At 38.7% G+C, this 12,410-nt stretch overlaps 1 protein-coding gene across 1 annotated transcript; it reads right to left on the bottom strand.

The window, feature by feature from the left end:
• Window positions 1–554: 554 nt before the first annotated feature.
• LOC131245475 ((-)-germacrene D synthase-like) lies at window positions 555–11,495 on the bottom strand. Its single transcript, XM_058244970.1, has 6 exons — window positions 11,228–11,495; window positions 3,179–3,584; window positions 2,865–3,083; window positions 2,144–2,282; window positions 1,702–1,950; window positions 555–1,080 (listed from the first exon to the last, which is right to left on the bottom strand). Exons 1-6 carry the CDS (start codon window positions 11,493–11,495, stop codon window positions 781–783), a joined length of 1,581 nt encoding a protein of 526 aa, XP_058100953.1. The 3' UTR covers window positions 555–780.
• Window positions 11,496–12,410: the final 915 nt, after the last annotated feature.

Below are 12,410 nucleotides of genomic sequence, written 5' to 3'. Positions count from 1 at the left end.
ACCTGGGCTTTTCAAAGTTGGTAGTTGAATCGGATTCTAAGTTGGTGGTCAACTCGCTGAACCACGTTTCTCAGGTGGGCTGGAAATGGACGGATTGGACGGCTCGCATATCCAGCCTCAATAGCCTAGGTTGTTTCCGTTTTGTTCACATTAGAGAGGGGAATGGCCCAACAGATGGGTTGGTGTGAGAGGGCAGTGATCTCCAACACCGCTACTGTTACAAGGAGGCGTGAGAGGCTCCCTCTTGCCATCCGAGGGATGGTTGTGCTAGATAAGGTAGGGCTCGACACCATTAGAGAATTGGACTTTGTATAGGTCTTATGATAGGTTGCCCCGAGGGTCTTTTTTGTGCTCCATGGGAAACCCAAGGTACAGTATCCGCCATGTAATTTTCTCCTTATGAATGAATTTTCAGGCAATAATTTGCCTGCTTGACCCAAAAAAAAAAAAAAAAAGATGGATTAAAAAAAAAAAAAAAAATCTAGCAAAAGACTAATGTAGACGCATCATGATAATGGGTATGGATATTATCACAACCATACTAGAAAACTATAAACCCTTGGTAAGCACCCAATAATCATATAAACATAAATTAGATGCATATGAGAAATAGTTTGGATGTGCCCCAACCCTCATACAATATAGATAAGTGTAAAACACCCAATAATCCTATAAACCTAAATATATGCATTGGATGTAGCCCCACCCTTATACAATATGGGTAAGTGTAAAACAGAGATTTATTTAAGCAACCAAAGACGAGTGTGGCACACCCCATTTTCACATGGGAATGGGAACAGGATCAACAAGCAGCGCAATGACTTTCTCTTTCGTCTCATGTTTGGAATGAGTATATCCATCTCCATGGATGTATAGGTCTTCTATCACACGTGGTAAGTTGGTCCCTCGAAGAAGAAGTGGCAATGGGATAACTGTCGGTCTAAGGCATGCCTTGTTTATGTCCTTCCACCCCATAGCAATCATTTCTCGAAGCTTGGTACATGCTTCTTCCTCTGATACACCATGCTCCTTCATGTAGCACTCGACAGTTGAAGCAACATGCTCCCTCTCTTGCTCAAACTTCAGGTATCAGCAGCATAAATGGGCGATAAGAACATGTACAAGACAGTTCCAAAAAACGAAAACTTGACTCAACTCAGCCGGCCGGGTGGACTTGAAAACTTAACCCGACTCGACTCACTTTCTAATAATAATAAAGATTAAAATTCAATAATTATTTGTAAATATCTAAAATAATTTCAGCAGGGATTAGATATATAAAAATAGAATTTATCAGCATCTCGTTGAATAGTGCTTTACTTCAGTTTGTCACGTTGAGTCGACTCACGTGAGCCATGCCAAGTCTCAATTGAGTCACACTGAGAACAAAGTTTCACAACGAATCAGCTCAAAATCTTTTTGTGGGTTGACTCAAGCCAGCGAGTTTTAGAACTACACAGAGAGAGAGAGAGAGAGAGAGAGAGAGAGAGAGAGAGAGAGAGTGCTTTACTTCAGTTTGTCACGTTGAGTCGACTCACGTGAGCCATGCCAAGTCTCAATTGAGTTACACTGAGAACAAAGTTTCACAACGAATCAGCTCAAAATCTTGTTGTGGGTTGACTCAAGCCAGCGAGTTTTAGAACTACAGAGAGAGAGAGAGAGAGAGAGAGAGAGAGAGAGAGAGAGAGAGAGTATTCTTACATGATGGCCTACGATGTCATCCACCAGTCGGCATACAATAGACAAATCCATAACGAACTTTGGATGGGTATTCAGCCAATCAAAGACTTCCTTGCTGGCCACATCTCCCATGCCAACATAGCCAACACCAATGAGTAATGAGAAGCCACAACTGAGTAGTGAAACATGAAGATGCTCTTCTATTTTAGGCACGTGCCTTCTGTTGACCCATTTGGCTTCATCCAAGTAGGACTGGACGAGCACCTTCATCTAATCATGCCATATCAAACCAAATCTCCTTTAGAAAAATTCAAAAAATAAAATAAAATAAAGAGGAGAATATATGAGGAAGAACATGCAGTTGTACATTTGCAATACCAATCATCCACAAACGATAAACCATCACTCCCATTTGAAAATCTCCAACACTAATAATCTCATGAAGTAGAGTTGGATATCATACTTCTCTTTTTATGTAGTTTGTACGATAGAATTTTTCATCTGGCATCATCTGGCTCTCTATTTCATCCACAGTGTTCAGGAGCACAAGATAGCAAGCCTTCATGTAATCTGGAAGCCCTTCTGAGGCCTCAAGTTCCCACCTGAAAGTTACGCGTCTCTAAAATTTCACATGGATGGTGATTCCACCGTAATCAGTTGCATAAGAAAGATACACCATTTCCCAGTTTATAGTTTATCCACCACCATTCACCCTCTCCGGTGATTTGAGCAAGAATATTGAAATTTCAAGGAGGGTTCCAGACATACACTGGAGTAATAGACTATATCACTTCTTTGTACATAAGTAACAACAGAAGCAAAGGAGTATTGCGGTCCAAAACTACACAGGTATGGAAGTGTAGACCCATCTATCAATTATGTTCCACTGTAGATTCAATGACTGAAAAATCAGACTGGTCCAGATATCAAGTGGGCCACATCGTGTGAGCAAGTGAATGGATGAAAGAAGCTATAGGTAGAGTTCTTTGGTTGGCCTTCTTCTTTCTTATCCCTTTTATTGGTTTTGCACATTGTGGCCCACTTGATTCTCGGCCAGACAGATCACCTGCAAGGTGAGGCCTAACTAATGGAGCGATTGGTAGGAGTGTCAATGGGCCAGGTATGTTGAATTAGATAACCTCCAAGCAAGGAACTCTTATAACTCTTTTTACATATCATCAAACCTGTAGACTGCATTAGTGAATATTTCAAGTTCCTCGAAGGTGGCATATGCATCGTAAGTGTCATCAATTATCGATGAAATTTTCATTATTTTGGTTGTTATGGCTCTTGCACGGGTGTACTGAGGCTCAAAGTACAGTCCCAAAATCCAAAGGTACGTTTCCACCAATCTATCTCTTGCAAAAGGGTACTTGGTTGCAAGCCCAAGATCTTTCCACCACCTACACATCAATGTATCTTATTATTGAGGATACGGCATATTGACCCCCCATAAGCCATCCAAATGCATCACTAAAAAGATAATTATGAAACTTACCTAGAGAGGTCCCTCAACTCTCTCTGATGCAGTGACTGTAGACAATTAAAATCCAATCTTGCAAGCTCAAGCAACACGTCGTTGTGAGACTCAACTTCTGGATAGAGTGAAATGTAGCACCTTGACTCCAGCCTTGGTATGCGCTTGTGTAGTGGAAGCTCTAGGGCCCGCTGTACCTTTGCATCAAGAGGATGATGAAGGTATGCCACGATGGTCTTAAGATGGCCACTAGTGAAAACAATTGCTTCATCCAATATATCTTCTCCTTGTATGCTTAAGTACGCGGCTTCATATAAACTTAACATGCCCCTCACATTGCTGCTTAGGGTTGCTTTGAAGTTTCCATCCTCACCTTTGAATTTGCTGAAAACATCTGCTTCACCGTTTAAATTTTCATGGTCATGGTCTACAAATGGAAACTTCAAATATGATGTATTTCTGATTTTGAATTTACATGGCTAGACAGGCCATTGTTGATGTAGAGCGGGTCGCGGACAGTTTCATGGCCAAGATGGATCAGAAAAGGCCCAGTCGACGACAGAAGTGATCCGGACCATCGGACCTTAGATCGGGCGTATCTTGCAATCCGGAATGAGTTATCTGACGTAAAATATATGATTTTGGGGTAGAACGAGCTACTTTAGCCAACCAACCCCGCTATGCCGGGTTGCGCAGCCCGGAATTGCGAAAAACCCCTTGATCGATAGTCGTTTCCCTGTTTTAATTTCATTTTTACTATAAATAGTAAGTTTTAGTTTGATTATAACTCTTCATCCGTTGGGCTTTAGGAGTTGTGCCCAATGTGAAAAGAGCTTAGAATAATTAGGAGAACGGTTTGGTGAAGCCAAATAGGACACTTACTATTTTTGGCCGAAAACCTTGCGCACTAGTAGACATCACGATCGTCTATAAATAGTAAGTTTACTATTTATAGTAAGTCGCGGATTCTAGGAGTTTGAGTTGTAGTTTGATTCTAATTTCTTTCCCATTGCTTGGTACCCTTATTTAAAGGGTTGTGAACTCGTTTTTAATTATTCATCAATCAATTTCGAATTTATTAGAATTTATTTCTATTTTCTGCTTTCTTTCCTCGTGGATTCGAGAAGTCTCTGTGAGGAGTCTAGAGAAGTTCCGTGGATTCGGAATAGTTATCCTCTTGAGGAAGATGGTGCTCGACCTCACGTCTTCCCCTATGTCAGTTGTCTACAAATGGCCTGTGATGGTGCATGCCCATGTATGAGTGCGTGCATGTGATGATCTAGGAAATTTGTCTAAGAGGTCGGATCACTTGTGAGCCATTGGCAAAAATCTCACTGGTCGATGCTCTCAATCCACATGCTATAGTCATTAGTATTGTTGTGCATTTCACATCTTATGAAATGGGAGCCGATTAGGTGCGGTGCCGGCCTCACCCAAGACGGTGCAGCCATTACTGTAGCCCCCATCTGGATGTATGTATTGTATACCCCCCACAAGCATATATCCAATTTCTCAGGTGGACTATACATAGGAAACAAAAGTGAATGGCCATTAATGGGCCACACAAGTTTTGGATCAATCTCATATTTGTTTTTCCCCTTCTTCCCAGTTTATGTGACCTTATCAATAGATTGGATGGCACATAAGCGTTACTAGAACATCACTTTGGGCCATAGGAAGTTTTTAATGACAGGGCGTTCAATCACCACTGTTTCATATAGTATTGTCTACCTGAGATTTGGATCTTCTTCATTTTTTGGGCTCATGAACTAAAACGATTTGGTAAAACCAGTTGGATTGACGGTGTGAATATAGAAAAAAAAAATGCATTACAGTGGGCTCCACATGGGCACCTAATCCACTCCCGGGTGAAAAAGGGGTACAAATGGTAAAAGGAGTTTGAGATGACGTCACAAGGATATGCCATAAATAGAGTTGTACAGCAAAATTCCTCACTAATTTGCATTTTACAAAATAATGTCTCAACCATTGTGGAGATTTGAGTTATGTATTGGTACATTTGGAGCTGTCAAATTACCAAACCCCTTATGCGGGGCCTAAATGGTATGTATATGACATCCAAGGCATCCATTGCATCCGATAGATGCCTCACTATGGTCAGATTAAAAAAGAAATTATGGAGAATCCAATCATTTAAGTGGGCTATATCAGAAGAAACAATTTACACCACCCAAAAACATTCAAATTTATTTGTAACCCATTGAATGATTTGATAGGTTTTTATTTTTATTTTTATTTTTTTTGGTTTTATTTTATTTATTTATTATTATTATTTTTTTATATCATCATGCTCGGTCAATATGTTGGATAGGCTAGATGTCCTACACTGACCACACGAGCCCCACAAATCTCAAGTCCATTGTTTTTTTTTTTTTTTTTAATGGTGGCATTTGTGCAATCTTTCCATTAAAAAGCACATGTCAGTCAATTTAGTAAGGAGGCATTATTTGGTGAAATTGGAACTCCTAGAGAATTTTGCTTTAAAAATTCCTAATCTAACTTCTCTTTTAAAATTTGGCACCTTGTTTCATGGGGTGCAAAACGTTGACAATAGTTTGCTCTTTCTACTCACCTTTTCAAGGGGTTGTTTGTATGACTGTAAATGTTTTAAGTTATAATCTGATTGCAGGTAATCAAATTTCAAGTATAGAGTGCTTATAGCCGGTCTTGTTTGGCTTTAAATTGTAATATGTTTACAAGTAAATAATTATTTGTGTTTGTATAACCTGTAAATTATTTGCAGTCCATAACTGGGTATTTATATATGATAGAGTTTGGAGTTTTAAATCCTTTAAAAATCATCGAATGGCGTATAAATTTTTCATTTAACATGGATCATTGGAATAAGCCTAACTAGATAAAGCATGTAGCTAATCCTTACACTAAACCAATCATTTGGTAGGCCACAAAAGTGGGCCCACTAATCCAAATTTCCTTAACATAAATAGTATACTCCATATATAAAGCGGCCCCCAAATATGTTGGCGACATGTACATGGGCATACATATACAGTTAAGACATACATATTGCACGATCAACCCATGTGTATAGCGGGCCAAACATGATATAAAGAGAGGTACATGATACAAGGAGAGGTACAAAGATATATTAAAAAGCGGAGTGTTGCTGCAAATTCAATTAAACAAGGCCATATGTCTGAACAAGGGCCTTTATTCGATTTTTATGGGTGGGTATGATGCACGGGTGTGCCAAAGTCTACTCAACTTGAGGTTTAATTGAACTGTTGGTGTTCCCCTGCATTAAGATGGATAAATTGGAGACTAGACACCGGATCCAATTATCCTCTCAACCACTAGTTGCGCTTAGCGTTCAGGTGATTTGTGGAAGGATAGGGGTTAGCCCTACTGAATGGATTATTTTTGCTTGTGACAATAGACATCACTTTATGAACTTAAGTGAAATTGTGTCAATTGTCTAAACACGATACCACGCTTCGTGGAAGCTTACAAAACTTAGAATAATGACTATGGCTAAGTCTTATAGAGGAGTGAATAGGGATCACTTAAAAATATACGCCAATTAAAAGCAATTAACATTTAGGCTTCCAAGTCAAGTGGGTCTAAGTACATAAACTACAAATAATACAATTATCTGAGTAACTGGTCTATATGAGATATGTAACAACTCAAAATTTTATAGAGATTAAAATTTTTAGTTTATTTATTTATTTATTTTTTATTATTATTATTTTATTTTTTATTTTAAAAAAGATATCAAATCGCTTGCAACAATCCTCACCTTATCTTATCCGATGAACCATTCTCTCTTTATAAGGGCGAGACATTCTCTCCAATCACAGAGAAAAAACCAAGAGAGAAAAGATAAGGGATAGATATAGATAAGATGATGAAGGGCTTGTAAGGTCAATATTTTATTTAATATTCTTTTATTCTTTTATTTATATTATTATACTTTGGGCTTGCACGATGGGTACAATGTGGATTTACCATGGGTGCAACCCTTGTGCGTATATATCAATAAGTGTATATATGCATGGTGCACCTTGGAGCACCTTACACGTGTAAAACAAGTAAAAAAGCAAATATGTAAAAACTTGTTTTGCTTTTACTTGAATTACTTGTTGGGTTTATTAATGCAAATGAGGCCCGATCGATTCAATCCATTAGGTTTTGAGGATAAAAATATGATAAATCCCTAAAAAATAGGTCCAATCAACATTTTGCTAGGCCATAATATCCAAAATAGAATTCATGATACATTCACCATTGACAGATCTATTGGGGCCGCAGGGACTTACAATGAAAATAGTAATTCTTTTGACTATTCAAAAATAATTGGGTGAACCAATGAACTATCCAGATCTCAGATAGACAATTAGGAGGGCCCAAGATAAGGATGGTATATGTTTTATTGGTGGAAGAACGGTCTGTATTGTTCATGATGGTACGATCCACCAGAATCACAAATCTGACTCATTTTTTTTTACCAATAGCGTAAAATGATGTTGGTAAATTGGTAAATATAATAGATTTAGTACATGCACATTCTATGTGGACCATCAGAAACAATATATATATATATATATAAACTCTCTAGCATGCAAAAGCGAAATTTGTGTATTCATGGATCCAGAATTGTTCCGGATCCATGGATCATCTATGTAGGACTGTCTTGATGCAAGTGACAAATTCATGACATCTACTAATCTTATCACTTAATAAGAGACTTGGGGTTTAAAAACTTATTCGAAAGAAAACTCAGGTGAACTACAGTGCCTTAAATAGTGAAAAATGAATGGTTACATTTGAGCATTCGTGTGTGCCATAGAAGTATTGTTTTGAGGAGATTTTTAGGCTCACCCCTTATGTGGGGATTACCCATCTCACCCATAGCTCAGATTATCATTGGACCCATTCAAAAAAAAAAAAAATACAAATAAAAAATTTGGTTCTAGCGTTTGAAACCGAGTGTGATTCCCAGATGTTAGAGACCATCTTGGACCATGAGATTATAAATTTGTATTGTATCCACCCCATCCATTTGGTTTGGAAGGCGATTTTGGGCTCAGTGTAAATTTAGGACATCCAAATTTATGTGGCTTGTACGGTAAGAAAACAATGGTGGTTGTATGGTAATCTTATATGTTATTGCGACTCCCATAGATTTCGGATTGGATTGAAATTTCTTTCTAAGGTTCACTACAATAATGGTAACCATGTAATCAGTTTAGATCCTCGTAGTAGAACCCATGTTAAAAATATTTGTTAGATATATATAATATAATGTATTTCTACCATACGTGGATATATAGTAAAACTTATCCAAGCCACATGCATGTTTAGGATAACACATCCACATGTTGTAATATGTATCATCATAGCATGCTGTTATAAGATCCAAGCCATTCATGTGGTGGGTCATCTTATAAGATATCTAGTCTACCTTTTTTATTGCGATTGATAACTTAAACTCTATTCATTAGGTACATTATTTTGTAGAATCTACGAATCACTACCATTTATGGCCTTAGTGATCTAAACAAATCAATGGCTTATGAACTTGATCTTTTGTCTTCCATTCATTTTTAATATTGTGGTGCACTGGATATGGATTATATGTATTCCCTTATTTGCTCCATCAGATTTCTCCCTAACTTTCCTTATCAAATATTCAGGTGCGTAATCCCAACATGTTTTCTCTTTATATGATTAAAATAAATTTTTGTATTGCTATAGTTGATTGTATTATGATTATGATTGTGAATAACTATGTTGAATTGATTATAGACTTGTTAATGTTCAGATATTTTTGGAATTATGAACATGTGAAATGCATCTTGGGCAAGAGTTGGATTTCTGCTAGTATTAGCCCCGTAGTGTAAATATGTGACAAACTTTCATTGATCCATGTTAGGGTGCCGAAAATGGTGTATACAACAGGCCAAACATGATACATGATTGTGTACAACAGGTCATAGATGGATGATCCCACATATACAATGGGCTAGATTGTGATTAGTAATTCTTTGAACGTGGATGGACGATACAAATAGAGAGGATATTGTGGGCCCTACATGTACATGGGGGCTATATACAATGGGCCATAAATGCACGATGATTTATATCACCGAACTATGGTCCGACTTTTGGAAGAAGGGGATGGGAATACCCAAGCCGCGCCATAATTCTCCATGCATATAAAAATTTCAAAAAAAATATATTCGTTGCTTGTAATATGAAACATGCCATTTTGTCATATTTTAGATTATACTAAAAGTTGTAATCCGATTACGGCATGTAATCTCGATACAAATAAATAAACCCATCCAAACAACTCATGTAAAATGTAATTCGATTACCTGTGCAATCGGATTACTATTTAAGGACTTTACAGGCATCCAAACGACCTCTTAAGGGGCGGGACTTCAGTGGGCCATCAGATCCACCAGTGGGTGGATCCCAGACTATAAGGCCCACTGTGATGTATGTGCCTTCAATCGACGTGGACCATCCATTTCGAAAGATCATTTTAGATCATTCTTCCAAAAGTGAAGCAGATCCACATCGTAGGTGGACCACATCATAGGAAACATTAGCCATTGACCGTTAAAAACTTCTCGAAGGACACAAAAGTTTTGGGTTAAGCTTACATTTATTCAGTTCTTTGTCCATGTCTTTGTGGCCTTATCAACAGGTCAGATGGTAAATAAACATTCCAGTGCCCCCAAAGAAATTTTTAATGGTGGTTATTCGATCACCACTTGTTCTTGTGGTGTGGTCCACGTAAGATTTGGATCTACTTAGTTTTTAGGACCATGACCTAAAACGAGCTATTAAAATGTACGGATGCCGTGGATGTAAGGAATATACATTAATGTGGCCCCACAGTCAGGGATTCACGGATCCACCGATCAGGCCCTTTCTAGGTAACACCTCAGTGGGTGTTACCCTTATCGTGGGGTCCACATTGATGATGTGTAGTATATATGTACATGGCATCCATCTGTTTTTCTAGCGCATTTTGTGATATAGTCCCAACATCAAAGAATAGTTTGGACCACACTATAAGAAACGGTGGTGATTGAACGCCCACTATTAAAAACTTCCTAGGGCCCACATTGAGCAACTCCTTAATGTTTAGTTTCCATCCAACATGTTGTTAATGCCAATCAGACCTGGATGAAGGGAAAATACAAAGATAAGCTGGATCCAAAGCTTTTCCGGCTTACAAAAAGCTTTTAATGATCATTCACGACTTTTTCCAGTGGTGTGGTCCACTGGAGATTTAGATCTGGTTAAGTTTTGTCATACCGATCTAAAATGAGCTGAAAAAACGGATCAGCAAGGTGGCCCCACACGGTAAAGGTAACACCCAATAAGGTGTTACCCGGGCAACGTCTAATCCGCGGAAGCGGATTGCGTACTGAGTAAGCTCTGTGGGATCCACCGTGATTTATGGAGTTGATTTTCTGTAGTTAATCAACTCCGTCCATTCATTTTACCAGATAATTTTATGACTTGATCCAAAGAATTAAATATATCCAAATCTTAAGTGGACCACACCACAGGAAACAGTGTGAATTAAACGTTTACCATTGAAATATTCTGGGGGGCCATAGAAGTTTTTGATCAAGCTGATATTTGTGTTTTCCCTTCATCCATGTCTTTGTGATCTTATGAACAGGTTGGATGACAAATAAACATAACTATGAGCCCTATCAAGGTTTCAACGGTGGAAACATTATTCCCAATGTTTCCTATAGTGGGTTCCACTTAAGATTTGGATATGCTTCAATTTTGGGACTTACCCGTAAAATAAGCTTTAAAAAAACCACATAAATTCCCGGTGAGCCCAACAGAGTTTACTCGGTACGATAAAAGACGTACTGAGTAACTCAGTACGCAATCCGATTTCCTAGTCCGCTCCTTTCTATGGACGTTGGGGTCTATGCAAAGGTAGACACTTCATTTCCATGCATCCAACGTCATGCGTTGTTTCTTACATGAATATGCCAACACACATACAGAGCGAGGAGAGAAAGAGAAAGAGGATAAGATTTTTTTTACCTGAAGACACATTGTACCCTCCTTGCCTTAGCAGTCGGAATCGGAGTGCAACAGCATACAAATCATCATAATTAACATCTGTATATGCATCGTACATACGCTGTAATGCCTCGTCAATCTCCTTTTCAAAGTGATAAGCCACTCCAAGCCGCTGGATATCATCGATCAGATTCATTTCTTGCACTGATCCCTTGGCGTTGACCAGCATCCTTCTCACTTCTTCCTTAAGCATTTCAACCTTTCTAGTCCATGCATCCACCTTCTGCATCCATTCCATTCAAAAATTCAAAAATGATAATAGATTAGTGATTTTATTTTTATTTTTTTGGAAATTTGAAATTTGGGTGTGACGTGCATGCATTTGCACATTCAGCTAAGATTAGTAATCGCATGAAACAAGCACATGTAGCCAACATCCACATTTTTTCATGAATGGGCGTCTGGATGCTACTACAGCCATGTATGGGCGTCCCACGCATGTATCTGCAGCCTAAAAACGAGGCTGATGCGATGTGTACATGTATTGTATAACAGCGGTGATTTTCTTCTCTCTCATTTTACTCTGCATTCTCCTTGTACACGTGTGGCCAATTGATGCATCGACTGCCAGGATTTTAAGTCCCACAATGCATGCACGATAGGTCCACTTGATGAATGGCATGGATTTCATCATCACATGGACAGATGTGAGAAAAATTCCTACCATGTGGTCTCCAGAGTAGTTAAGGAAGTGATCTCCCCACACCGTTGGGTGAAAATCAGCCGTTTGGCGGACGACCTCGGGCTCTCTGATTTCAGTGGCTTGAAGAGTGGAACAAAGGGCGGGTGGACCTTGATGAGCCATTTCAATAGATGGACGTAATTGAAACGAGTATTAGTTTTTCTAGTGAAGGCTTGTGTGGTCCAAGAGGGGGGCACATGATGATAAGATAAGGAGGCCTTCTGGATGAACATTGTGGAGGAAAGTCCCCCCACGTGCGCAGCAATGGAAAGAAAACTCTTTACTCCCATTGGTACTCGGACTGCATGGTGCAGAACAAGGTCGGTACAGTGTCTCCTACCATGATTTATGTGTTGTATATATTCACATCATCCATTCATTTTGCTAAATAATTTTAGATCATGAGCTAAAAAAAACATAAGGCAACCCAAAGGCTCAAGTGGATCACACCACAGGAAAATA

Source organism: Magnolia sinica, chromosome 1 (assembly GCF_029962835.1).
Source record: "Magnolia sinica isolate HGM2019 chromosome 1, MsV1, whole genome shotgun sequence".
In the NCBI taxonomy this organism is placed as follows: domain Eukaryota; kingdom Viridiplantae; phylum Streptophyta; class Magnoliopsida; order Magnoliales; family Magnoliaceae; genus Magnolia; species Magnolia sinica.
Note: the sequence above shows the minus strand (reverse complement) of the source record. Positions and strands in the feature narration are given on the sequence as shown.

Bases quoted from the DNA above. Each gene is read 5' to 3' on its own strand.
- LOC131245475 (XM_058244970.1), bottom strand. From the start codon at position 11,495: ATGCAGAAGGTGGATGCATGGACTAGAAAGGTTGAAATGCTTAAGGAA. The intron at 3,585-11,227 runs GTAAAAAAAATC...TTCCATTTGTAG, and splicing joins AGGGTACAATGTGTCTTCAG to ACCATGACCATGAAAATTTA. The intron at 2,283-2,864 runs GTTTGATGATAT...CGTAACTTTCAG, and splicing joins TTCACTAATGCAGTCTACAG to GTGGGAACTTGAGGCCTCAG.